General features: G+C 31.2%; 1 protein-coding gene across 4 annotated transcripts; it reads left to right on the top strand.

Moving 5' to 3' along the window:
• The first annotated feature begins 7,446 nt into the window (after nucleotides 1-7,446).
• Nucleotides 7,447-10,716, top strand: LOC140862973 (probable E3 ubiquitin-protein ligase RHB1A). 4 transcript variants are annotated; one of them, XM_073266017.1, is made up of 5 exons: nucleotides 7,447-7,518; nucleotides 8,606-8,735; nucleotides 9,632-10,058; nucleotides 10,147-10,256; nucleotides 10,371-10,716. In XM_073266017.1, the coding sequence occupies exons 2-5, from the start codon at nucleotides 8,667-8,669 to the stop codon at nucleotides 10,401-10,403; spliced, it is 639 nt and encodes a 212-aa protein (XP_073122118.1). In that variant the 5' UTR covers nucleotides 7,447-7,518; nucleotides 8,606-8,666; the 3' UTR covers nucleotides 10,404-10,716. The 4 variants fall into 4 exon arrangements, with proteins under 4 accessions (XP_073122118.1, XP_073122120.1, XP_073122117.1 ...); XM_073266019.1 differs by lacking the exon at nucleotides 7,447-7,518 and adding an exon at nucleotides 7,638-7,791 and having other exon boundaries at nucleotides 8,641-8,735; XM_073266018.1 differs by lacking the exon at nucleotides 7,447-7,518 and adding an exon at nucleotides 7,643-7,791.
• Nucleotides 10,717-13,664: the final 2,948 nt, after the last annotated feature.

Here is a 13,664-nt window from a genome sequence, read left to right as displayed (position 1 = left end):
AACAACAACACCATCAGAGCCAACATAGGGAGCATGCATGGAGAGATTGGCAAGATCAGACGTCACATGGTGAGTGGAACCAGAATCAAGGATCCAGTCAGATAGAGAAGATGGGGTATGCATGTAGGCAGCAACATGGGAGGCTGGCGGGCCAGGGTGAGGCGCATGTGTAGGTGCAGAAGCTGGCAGATACTGAAAATCCGGACAGCAACGGGCAAAGTGGCCCTGACGACTATAGAGCTGGCAGCGCCCGGGATACGGGCGCGGAGCACACTGACCAGGCGCCGACTGGTTGGGATTCGCCGGCAGCCGAGAGAGCCAGGAGCCACAATGACGGCTGATGGAAGTGGGTTGCAGGATGGCAGCAGACGACGGATGGCGGTAGGAGCCGTTAGAGTGGGCGGAGGATAGTGTCATGGCTGGAAGGGGGACAGTAGCATCCCGGAGAGCAGTAAGATGAGCTTCGTGATTGAGGAGTATTTCATGTAACTCCTCAAACGAGATTGCAATGTCCCGCGCCTGCATGGCATTGGGGACTGGGGAGTTCCTTATAGTCATCATCCAGACCATGGAAAACCTTGATGTTAATGTCCTCAATATCAAGAGGTGCATTCATGAGAGCGAGTTCATCAGCTTTGGATTTGATGAACTGCATAAATTCAGTAATGGACTGAGATCCCTTTATCGGATTTCGAAGTTGCGTCTTGATTTGAGTGATGCGACCACGAGAGGGCTTGCCGTAGGTGAGGGCAAGAGTGTTCCAGGCGGCAGCAGAGGTGGTGGCAGTTGCAATAAACAGAATAAATGAAGGAGACAGTGATCCAATGATGATATTCAAGATCAACTGGTCTTGGCGGATCCAGGAGGTATACTCAATATTGAGAGAGTAATTAAGTGGCGGCGGTGGTGATGGTCTTGGTCGGACAAGGATGCGAGCCATCAATAAAGTCAAGGAGATCATGACCTGTGAAGAGGGTCGTGAACTGCAGTCGCCAAGAGAGTTAGTTCGAAGAGGTGAGCTTCAAGGGCGCATGGGCAACAACATTGAAGGAGATTGGAGAAGAAACAGTGCCGGTGGCAGCCATAGAGTCGGTCGGAAAAAAAGATGAAGATTTTTCGGTGACGGGATAGCGGCGGCAGCAGTGGCTGGAGGCTAGGGTTAGCGTTTATTGGCGTAGGCCGTGAGCTCTTGATACCATGTAGAAACTAATGAGAGATAATATTTTCATATATCGCAAGAATGATTACATAGAATGTTTATATACAACAATAAAGACTAAAGAAAGATAAAGATTCCAAATAATAAAAGATTACAAGAAAATATGAAACATAATATATAATATATTCCAATATCGGGTTTGGTCGGACCCGCCCCGCCAAAATATATATATATATTAATATATAATATAATATATATGTCTATATATATTAATAATATATATTTATATTTTTTATATTAAATAATCAATATTGTATCCATAATTTGAGTTTATAATATTTTTGGATTGAAATGATTTTAATATATTATGATATTTTTAAAGAAAATTGCTTTTTTGGTCCTGTATGTTTGTCATTTTGCGATTTGGGTCCTCTATATTTTCATATTTCAGTTTTAGTCTGTTATTTTTGTTTTTTTTGGCAATTTTAGTTCTTTTTCGATGTGGCACTAATGTAGTGCTGATGTGGAGTTGACGTGTATAGTGTCACGTAATCATTTTCGAAGAAAAAATAGTAAAATTGCCAAAAATCAGAACATGCAGGACTAAAATTGAAATATGAAAACATAGATAACCGAAATCACAAAGTGACAAACAAAAAGGTCCAAAATTATAGTTTTCCCTATTTTTAATATGAAAATATATTATTATAATTTTTCTTTTGTTATTAATTATTAATTATTAATTAAATAAAAAATGATACATTTTAATTTGTAAGAATATTATTTGTCCTAAGTATTATTAATATAAATTTAAAAAATAAATTTAATGATGTTTTGTTAATTTTTTAACTTAATAAAAATTTTTATTTAATAAAATTTTAATTATATAAAATTTGGCGGGTCCAATGGGTCTAACCCGGATTGAACCCGCCGGCTTCACGAGGTGGGGCGGGGTGGGGCTCAAGTTTTTCCAAACCTGCCCTGTTGTCATCCCTAAGTAAAATAAACAAAAAAAAAAAACTCAGAGATGATTATGCACAAATAACTCCTACTTTTTTGGTGCCTAAGGACCAAATAATCACTAGAAAAACGTAGATCAGTTTACAAAATAATACTGGTGATTTTCAGAAAAAGTTAATTTTCTCAACAAGTTGGGATAACAAATTGCATCCTAAAATAACTAGAATAATAAAATAATCAGATGCAAATTATGTATGCCAAAACTGGAGAAACAAAAAATGATCTTCAACCAATACTTTGAACTCAGTGTTGTCTTCGATGTCTCCAACACGCAAAGCAGCACGGTTTAAAGCAGCAACGAAGTCTGAACTAAAATCTTCAGAAAATTATTTCGAATTCTTCAATATAATTTTCTCTTTTATGCTCTGTTATTCGGCGTCTGAAGTTTTCTCCTCGTTTGTGTGCAGCCTTTTATTGATGAGAGTCCAAGTCTTGAAAAGATTCCTTAGATAGAGTCGTACAAAATAATAAAACAAAGTTTATTATGAAAGAGACTCTTCTAAACACAATAAATCATATCTTGATAAATATCGATAATAACAAGTCTTAGAAAATAAAAAATCTAGATATTAAAAAATCCAGAAAATATCCAATCTGGAAAGGCAAACTCATAAACTCAATCTTATTAGTATAGGAAAATATCATTAGGAATTTGTTTCTTGTAAGGCAAACCATATTTATTTCACACTATCATAAAATTTGGTTGTCAAGACTTGCACAACTAACAAAATATCATAAAATCAAAATGCTTTCATGAAGTACATAATGCAATATTTGCACACAGGAGCTGTCTCCGACCATTTCCTTCTACATTTGGAAAGATCCAAATCTCGCATTTATTGAAGCTTACTCTATATCAAGAAAGGACGACAACAACAATACTTTTGCATTAATGAGCTTACAGTCGAATGTTGAAAGGTCTTATGCAAAAGTCACTATAAATAGAGGATGCATCAGAGAGAGGGTTTAGTCCCGAATGGGAATCCAACGGCCCATATTTTTTTGCATTTGAGATGTATGCAAAAAAATTGGGCACTTGGATGCAGCCCATGGGCAATGCCCATTTGTAGCATAGACTAAACCCAGAGAGAGACAATAACAAGAACTGAACTTAACTATTTGAATCATTATCTCTCGCTTGCAAGAGCTTACATTATCAGGTACTTTGATCACACACACAAAAAAAAAAAACAATACCATTATCTTCTCAAACGAACCCTCGTTTATCATAAACACATCAGATCTTCGAGAATCAATCAAGGTTTTACTGAAGTCACTCGACCGCTAAATTCAGAAGGCTTTTGTAGAGGAAGTTAGATAGTTTGGATCTAAGGATTCAATCATTGTATTTGTGGTGTACTAGGAGTTCCGACTTAGGCAGTGTATAAGCCCTAATAATGGAGTGGGTTGTTACAAATAAATTGTAAAATCAAAATCTTCTAGTGAATTATTTAAGTAGAAGAAGGGGAGACGTAGAAGTATTCAACCTTCAAACTTCTATATATCGTGTTCTTTGCCCTTTATTTCTTATTTTATCTTGTTGATATCTTTTTTTGTTGAGTATAAAGACTCATTGAAAATTATCGAACCATTTCCGCACTTACTGTGGTTTGAGTATTTTCAAAAGTTGAAAACTTAGGTCTAGTTGGTCAACCCCTACTTCCGGTCAAGCTATTTTAAAGAAATTTTTTAAAAGTGTGTATTCACCCTCTCTGCACACATCTTCGATCCCAACAGTTATTTTAAATAGTAGATCTCCCGTGAGACCGTCTCATAGATCTATGTCTGTGATATAGTTGATCCGACCCATATTAACTATGAAATAATATTTTTCGCATAAAAAATAATATTTTTCATGAGTCGGGTCGAATAAGATATCTGTCTCACGTAATTGACCGGTGGGACCATTTCATAATTGTTTTTGTTATAAGATCACTTTTAAAGTTATAAATGTTAGTATGATATTTAGATTTTTCACACAAATTTATGTAAAACTATTTTTTAAAAAACATATATACATGCATCACGGCCAACCTAAGCAAAACAAATTATCTTACTTGCGTACGTTCTTAGATTTTACAACTTAATTCCAGAAATTTATATCTAAAAATAGAACATGAGCTGTGAGGCCGTCACACAAGAATTTATGTGTGTGTATGTGAATATATATTACTATTTCATTAAAAATATTTACCCTATATTAACTAAATTTCAATTAATTTGGTGAAATATAAATAAACTTACAATCATATCTTCATTTATATAATATTAATTGAGTATCTTGTAAGACAGTCTCACATATCTTTATCCGTTGGACCGATCAATCCGATCAATCATGGACATATTTACAATAACGAGTATTACAGTTGACATAAAAATAATAATATTTTCCACGAGTGACCAAATAAGATATCCGTATCACAAAATAGATTTGTGAGACTGCGTTACACAAGTTTTGTGATATCAATAATGTTAAAGAATATATTGTCTGGAATCTATCCATACTTATCATATCTTATCTGTTGTTTAATTTTTTTAAATTACTATAAATATTTTTATTTAATATATCATAATCTAAACTTTTAAAAATTTAGGTAGTGTTTGCAATTTTTGAAAATAAGTGATTATGGAGATTCTCTTAACAAATTTATTAAGAGAATCCTCATAATCACTTATTTTTAGAAGTTGCAAACACTACCTTAATTATCATGTCAATTTTGAAAATTAATTGACATGAATATATGCACGCATGACATGCAAGAGACCTTAATATATATTAGTATTCCGATGCACGTGTTATGTGTTCGTAAAATCCGTTTTTTAAAACAAAATTAAAAATTAAAGTGTAAAATTTTTAAAATACCAAAAAAATATAGTGTCTTTCTAAACAAATAGTAAAAAAAACACAATAGATACATCAATTTTACAAAGTGAGAGATATTTTCAAAAAAAAACAATCAAATGGTACAAAGTGAGTGTCATTTTGGTAAATAATAAAGCATTTAATGTCTCAAAAAGAGAATATATAATATAAAATGAATAATCTACCTAATAATTTTGGTTTTATTGAACATTAAATTAAGATATAATAATAACTTCAAATCAAATTCATTAATTTAGCTAATTAGAGAGCCTCTACTATAATAATAATATAAGGCTCCGTTTGGTAGAGGTTATTATTACTCTATGTATAACTTATCTTTTTCAATCTCACGTTCTTCTCGTCATATTATTTATTCATCAATTAATTATTTATTTTAAATTAATCAAATCATTAATTATTTATCTTACATCAAATCATTGAATTTAAATTACTATATTACCCCTTATAAATAATATTATTCATATTTTATTTAATATTGTTAAAAAACAAAATGATAATTTTGTATTTTTATATAAAATTCAATCAATCAAATCAAATAAACTATAATCTATCAATCAAATACTATATTAACTATCATTTCTTATTTATTTTTTATTACATTCAATTATTTATCTATATATTATTTATCCTATCACTCAAATCAAATAAAGCCTGACAATAAGATAGTCCAAAGTAATCCGAAGTTTCTTAGACCAATAAATTTAGAAAAGATGATACTATTAATGTAGAAAGCTAATTTTTTTTTTTATACAATAAAAAGTTATTAAATGTGTAGAGCCTATGAGTGAGTATGTGATTTATCTGCAACTACCATATGACATATCAAGGTTCCGAGTTTCGTTTGGATATATACTTATAAAATATTTTTATAAAAGTGTTTTTCAAAAACTTTTTATAAAATGTTTTTAAAATTGTTTTAAGAATAAATATGTGTTTGTACAACTATTATATAAAAACATTTTAACATTTCAAAAGTCATGTTGTTCATCTTTGTCTTCCATGGTTCCATGTTAAAAACATCTTTCAAATGTTCTTCAAAAACTATACTTGGAGAACACTTTTTAAATAGTTTTCAAAAACATTTTACAAAAGTTTTATCTAAACATATAATTTAAGTTTTTTTTATAAAACACTAAAAACATTTTTAAAGTACATGTCCAAACGAAACCTAGTTTTCAACGTGTTTAAAAATATTAAATTATTAATTTATCATTACTGTATTTTTAAATTATATATATATATATATATATATATATATATATATATATATATATATATATGTCATGTTACATCCACTTTCCAAAATTACTAAAATCCGCAACTACCAGGTCACATCTAGTTTCCAATGTGTTTAAAATTACTAAATATTATTATCATAATCCGTATTTTAAATTATAAAATATAATATATATGTGTAATGTACATTGTTTTTCATGTAATGAGTGGCTACATGTACAATGAAATTTTTATATCAAATCTTATCACATAAAAAATTCAATAAAAAAATTTAATTTATTAGAATCTTATGATATATTAAATACAAAATCTCGCGATAAAATAGTAAAATCTCACAATATTATTGTTGTAAATATTTTGGTATACGATATTTGTTGTATCTTTAGTATTATTCTCTGAGTTTACCGTACACCTAAAAGTCATGCCTATCCAAATAGAGACCGGTCTTTTGTGATAGTCTCATGAATTTTTATGGATGCGTTAATCTATTCATACTAGCGTATGTTGCACACACACGTGTTTATTTCAAGAAAAAATTTCACATAATTTTCCCACAATTGAAATTTTAAAAACTATTTTTCTGATAGCCTAATTTTAAATTTTAAAAATCTGAAAGAAGATATATTATGAGGGGCAAAGATGATAAAAAAAAATTTGTGTGTCATTAACTAATCAAAGCAGTTAGTATGTAGTGCTCAATCTTTATAATATTGTATAGATCAAGAAAAAAATTCACATAATTCTCCCACAATTGAAATTTTAAAAACTGTTTTTTGATAGCCTAATTTTAAATTTTAAAAATCTCAAAAGAAAATATATTATGAGGGGCAAAGATGATTAAAAAAATTTGGTGTGTCATTAACTAACCAAAGCAGTTAGTATGTAGTGCTCAATTTTTATAAGATTGTATAGATGTATAGATGTATAGATTTACAATAAAAATTAATACTTATAATATAAAAAATAATATCTTTTATGATAACACAAATAAAAAATTTATTTTACAAAATTAATCGATAAAATCGTTTAGCACGAATTTTGTGTCGAACGGATCTTCTACCTCATATTCAAAAAATAATAAACAATTAATTAATTTTAAAAACTATAGATATAATAAATTATTTATTCCGATGTATTTCCACCATTTCCAAGTCTTCTTCCTCTCAGTATTCTCCGAGTTTTTCGATTCTCTTCCTGCCAATTTCATCGCCTCCACGAGGTATTTATGCACAGTACACACGCATACATGTCTATAATTTCGTGTGTATTTGCGAGTTATACGTTCGGGCCGCGCAAACGTGTATGCGTTTGTATGTATACTTGCTTTTGCTGAACTGAATTTCTCTGTCGAATTATATGGATGATTAATCTGTTTGCCGGGGGTGTTTTTTTTTTTTGTGGGTTGAATTTGTTTGGCTTATTAATCTGTAATATGGGTTTCTTTTTTTTCGTATCGAGTAGTTTTTTATCGAATCGGTATTAGTGAGTGCAGGTGCGAGTGTTTGTTTGTTGTTTGTTGTTTTGATGTTTACTGCTGTGAATGATTTTTCTTTATTTCGTAGAATTGTTTTATGATTCTAGAAGTTTATGTGATCAGCGTTTATATGTTTCTGTTTGTTCATATTTGCTTGCTTGTTTTTGTTGTTTTCTACTATCTTTATCTTCGAATTTCGGGTAGCATATATAGTGTTTTATTGGAAGGTAATTGGGAATAATTGTAAGTACTTATATTTGTGCCTCTTTGAATCACGGGCTTTCCAAATTGAATTTATAGGTCTATGATCATGATCATGATCATGTTTGATGTAGTGTTTTCGTTATATCGATGTTTCTTGTATTCTTTTCGGATTCGAAAGGATGTGGAGTCAGATGGTCTTTAAGAATTTGTACGGCAGTGGCTTTCATTGAAGAAAGAACAATTAGAGGGAGTAATTTTTGCCTGGCGAAAGTCTATGTCCACTTAGGAATATTGAATACAATGATAGTTTGTTGTATTATTTACAGTAGATTATAAAATTGAATGTTTTTGTTCGGTTTTGAAATTATGTCTCTTTATCTGGATGTTGGAATCGACCATGGCTTGCAGTATGTGTTGCTGGTATTTTAATAATGTTTAGCTTTTCTCTTGCTATATTTCGAAAGAATTCTGATTTTTTTTATAATTGGTATGATGTTGCATTCTTCTTAATTAACTCTGGACTGTACATCTTTAACTTCTTGTTGACCGAGTATGGGTAACGCGGTTTGGCTTTTAAAATGACATTTTTCTTGACTTATATTATGATGTTTCTTTTGTGTGTGTATAGAGGCAGAACAATGATCGAATTCCTGGTTGCCTTAGGTGGACAAGAGATAATTTAAGCACTGATGGGAGGCTGCTGTTGTTGCTGTGCATCTGAGGCTACTGAACAGAATAGTTCACCAGCTTACTTTCATGTCAGTGATATTTCTGCCTAATCTAATGCACTTTCCTATCAATCTTAATAATATCGATGGATTCGTTCCATTAAATAAGACCTTATGAAATTTTCTAAATGCTTCTTGTTGTATGGATTGTAAAACCAGCGTTTTATTTATTTTCTTGATGTTTCTTTTTGTACTGGTTCGTTCAACCAGCATTCTATGTCATTTTCTCATTTGTAAAAACGATATCATTTTCCAGTGGACATTCGGTTAACTTTGCCAACTCGGTGATTGCGAGAAAGCTATTCTGCAGTATAAGTCTTTAGTTTGATCAAATTAACTGCTATTCAAAATGCGGATTCAGGATTTCGAAAAACGTAAAATTCACTGAATGTGTTGTAAATTTGTAATCTTGCTTCATGTGAAATCTGGCAATGGCTGTTGTGCAATGGTTGCTAGTGACATATTTAGGCAGTATTGCTTCTAAGAAGCACTTCTATCTGAAGAAAGTTACTTAACATGAAGATGTTAAATACATGATAAAGTTTCAAATTTTCCTAAAGTTTGTTGGGCATTTGACTTGTGTGTTGGTTTTTTTATCAGGGTATCAATTTGAAGCATACTTCCACTATTTTTAACATAAAAGTTTAAAATAAGATCTGTATCTTTAGGCGTGATTTTGACAGCTATCACGGCATGTGGTTAATTTGCATCGGAGAGTCTCTTTTCATTTACATTTCACTTATTAGTTTTCTTATTGCCTCTGAACAACGATGTGTTATGTGTACATTAGCTCTTGGTTTCTTCCATCTTTTCAGCTGTGATTTTGAGTTACTATCAATCTCTTCGGGACATTGTGTTATGGATATTCTGGATGCAGGTTCTTCACTAAGCCATTTAATTGTCTGTTGTGACGATTTAACTTGCAGTATCCAGTCTCTGAAGAGCATGAACCCTTGTCATCTCACATTTCAACAGTATCTACTCTCTCTACGGGGATCTTGGTCGATACAAATCTAGACACCTCAGTCCCCGATACTTACCAGCCTCTGCCTCCACCTCCGCCTCCGACTCCGCCTATGCCATTTGGACCCCCACCTACTCCACCGTTGAATCAAGAAATTCCTGGAAATAAAGTGGAAGTGGCTTTGCAAACCACAAACGCCTATGTTGAAGACACGAATTTAGAGTCCAAGTTAAAGAGCCTGAATTCTGATGGAAAGGCAGAAATAAAGATTGAGCGGGCTGCTTCAAAAGAATCAGAAAATGAAAATTCAGAACAACTTAAGAAGTCAGCTGAGCCTTTTGTTCTATCTTCGCAAGATGAGGAGGATGTTTGTCCCACTTGTCTTGAAGGTCTGGCAAAAGCCATTTTTGTAACTCCTCTCATGTATATGTTTCTGCTTCTGATAACTGAACTTTGACTTCTCCGCCCTTGCTGCAGAATATGACCCAGAGAACCCAAAAATCATCACCGGATGCGACCACCATTTCCATCTTGCTTGTATATTTGAATGGATGGAAAGAAGTGATACCTGCCCCATTTGTGATCAGGTTTGAATGCTAGTTACACCATGTCCGTGATTAACCGAGTCTGTGCTTCTGGTCGCGCCTAATTTCTTTATTCTGAAACACTTTTAGTAATTTCTCTATGTTTCTCAAATGCAGGAGATGACTTTTAGCCCTCTAACAGGAGAGTAACAAATGGAGTACTTCAGTTGATATCTTACAAATGCTGTTAAGAGTTTTCGATGCTTTTGTGGGAGCCGCTCAGTTTTGTGTCCAGTTGCTGACTAATATGCTCATTTTGTCTCTTGATTGATATTTTGGTTTTCTATTCTTTCCATTAACTTGTGAAGATTTTTAGATTTCGAAGGGGGAAAAAACACTGAAGTTTTATACTAAAAATGACAATTTGTGGCGAAGGCTGCGTAGTTTTTCTTGTACATATTACCTGGTATAGGTGGTCATCCCTGCTAGCGATTCAAATTCTACAGTTTGTATCGTTTCATTTGATTGATTTTAGTTTACGTGATGCAAAACCATCATTGGTATAGGCTTTGTTTAGTTTTGCATTTGCACAGAAGTAAGAAACTGGCCTATTTAGTACTTTTTCCGTTGATGCTAATTATATTTTTAAAACTACGATTTGAATTTAATGAAATTGCATTCGACCCTCTTAAAAACTCATAAATAAAAACAAATTTTAACATCTTAAAAAATCTCCAAAAATATATTTATATTTATAAAAATTGAGAGTAAAAAATAATTTTTTTATGGATAGAATGTCAAATTGTAACTTTAAACCATTAACAAAAACTCATATATAAATAAAATATAACATCTTAAAGAATACACAAAAATATTTATAAAAATTGAGGAAATATGTGGAATATGATAAATTTTTATAGCTACAATGTCAAATTATAACTTTAAACCATTAACAAAAAAGTAGTAGGAAAAAAAGTATTAAAAATTTTTGCTTCTAGTTTTTGTTTAAAATTTACAAAAGTTTAAGCAGAAGCCGATATTCACACACTACAAAACACTTTCACCTAGTTAGAATCCAAGAAATACTTTTTAAAACACTCGACAACTGTTCGTTTGTGTTGATTTTGTTCAAATAGACCTAATTCCAACGGTCCGATCTGGTCTGGTCTATATACCTAGTTGGGCTCTATTTTGAATTCTTTATAAATATGATGTGTCAAAATTTAGATCTCATGTTATTTTTGAGCTGATTAGGAAAAGTAATTAAGATAAAGTGACAAACTGTATTGATATATTTCATCCATGACGTGTGAAATGATTATTTTGGAGAATATCAAATTTCACGAACTTTCGAAATTTAGCTAATACGAAAGTTTGTATATAAGATTTTTACTATAAAGTCATTGCAATATATATGCTAGTGAAAACATAAAAATACATCAGACACGAGCCAAACAATTCAAAAGTTCCATTCACTATCTGAATTATGATGCTTTATTTCCTACTACGTACGAGTAGGGGCTTCGGCTATGCTAATCCAGGAGTAGAGCTCTCGTCTATTATTTGCATGACGCGTGTTCATATAACACTATTTTTTACATTTAATTTTATATCCCATTTTTTAACTGGAGTTAAGCTTATCTGGATAAAACTTTCCCACCCATTTAACATATGTTCTTCCCAACTTCCCGCCACAGTGCCACTGAAGTTTCCATAACTACGAGCCCACCCATTTAAAATTTAATGTCCTATAATTGCTAAATGAAAATGTATCTTATAATTAAAATCATTTTTTGTAGAAGAATATGTATCTATTTGTGTATGTGTGAGTATTATATCGGTTGAATTTAATTAAATGATCAAACCGAATGAATTCAGAAATTCGATTGGTTAATTCAGAAATTCGATTGGTGTTATAAAATTTCGATTAAATCGGTTAATAATTTGGTTCGGTTTTCAATCAATAATTTTTTTAAAAAATTGGTTAACCGACAGAATTAACTCGGTTGGTTAAATTTTTTTTTAAAAAAAATTGGTTAATTTCCTAGTCGGGGAAAAACATGTATTTCTAATTTTTAGTTTTTATTATATAATTTGAAAAAATAATATATAATTTGAAAAAATAAAAAGATTGTGAGTTAGATTTTTTAACTCTACCTACTCTCATTTTCCGTTCATGGTTAGAAGAATTTAAAATAATTTATAATAATAATAAATAATGAACAAATAATGAACACATGTCATCTTTTCCTCTTGAAGTGTATATCTCCAAGAGTAGCGTAGGATAAGCCACGAGTAGGACTCGTAACTATGTCGTGTCACTTCAAGTTCGGTGGGACAAATAATAATAAAACAGATTGTCATCATAATTGTCAGGAAACCGATGTTTACATCTTCTTTTTTATTTGAAGTTGTTACATATATATATAGGGGGTTATAAATTTATAAATTTGTACATTGAAAAATTGTGTTGATGTCATTCATGTTCTTGTATTTGTGTTGCTCAATCTTGGTATGAAACCCCTAATAGTTCTTTAAGCTAGGTGCGGATGACTGCGTATATGATGGATGCGTGAGTTTTTGCTATCATAAAGACATTATCTTAAGGATAGATTCTCGTGTGTTTGATTATCATTGTCCCATTTTTTAAATATAAATTATAAAATCAAGTGCGAATCTCAAATGTTTGAATGTTTGAACCAATAACAATATTTAAATTTATAATTTAGATAATCGCTGATAGTCTATGTTGTGTTTAGCTTTTTCGAGAGAGATTAGTTTCTGATCAATAAGTCTGAAAGCCAATAAATTTGATCGCATTTCTAGAAGACTAAAAATTTGGTAAAATTTGTACTACACTGTATGAAATATATGATCATATATATATATATATAGAGAGAGATAGATAGATAGATAATATTTTAAAACTTATGCGATACAACTCGAGCAAGAGAGGTGGTAATTGATATTAAATTTAGTTCAATTCTATTGGGTAGTAATAGTATGTATGCGAACCATAGGAACCGTGCTAAGGTGAGCTTCATGGAGAGATGGCCATCGCAGGTAGAAATTTAGCTTTTTTTTTTTTCATTTTTTTAAAGAGTATTTTAGATATATTTTTTTTAACTTTATCAAATTAATTTTAATATAATAAGATAACACAACATCGATACATTGAAATTTGAAAAAATAAATCATTTCGAAACTCTCATACCAAATTTTATTAAGTTGAGATGATTAAAAATCTAATTTCTTTGTGTAATCAGACGCCACTGCAGTAATCTTACAAAAATCGAATTCATTTTATCTTTGAAATTTTTGGGCACACAAAATAGAACATAATTTTTTTTTTTTGCTTTTATTTGAAGCAAATTAAATAAATTAAAACATCAAACCATCTCACAAGAGATCTACTTACTGTATATTAAAATTTTCTGAATCCCCATAGAACTACAATACACTAATATTGAA

This window comes from Henckelia pumila, chromosome 4 (genome assembly GCF_033568475.1).
Source record: "Henckelia pumila isolate YLH828 chromosome 4, ASM3356847v2, whole genome shotgun sequence".
NCBI classification, from domain to species: domain Eukaryota; kingdom Viridiplantae; phylum Streptophyta; class Magnoliopsida; order Lamiales; family Gesneriaceae; genus Henckelia; species Henckelia pumila.
The sequence above is the reverse complement of the archived record's forward strand: the minus strand, read 5'-3'. Positions and strand labels throughout refer to the sequence as shown.

Excerpts from the sequence above, each read along its gene's own strand:
- LOC140862973 (XM_073266017.1), top strand. The coding sequence starts at position 8,667 with ATGGGAGGCTGCTGTTGTTGCTGTGCATCTGAGGCTACTGAACAGAAT. Across the intron at positions 8,736-9,631 it reads GTTCACCAGCTTACTTTCAT|TATCCAGTCTCTGAAGAGCA; the intron begins GTCAGTGATATT and ends TTTAACTTGCAG. Across the intron at positions 10,059-10,146 it reads TTGTCCCACTTGTCTTGAAG|AATATGACCCAGAGAACCCA; the intron begins GTCTGGCAAAAG and ends CCCTTGCTGCAG.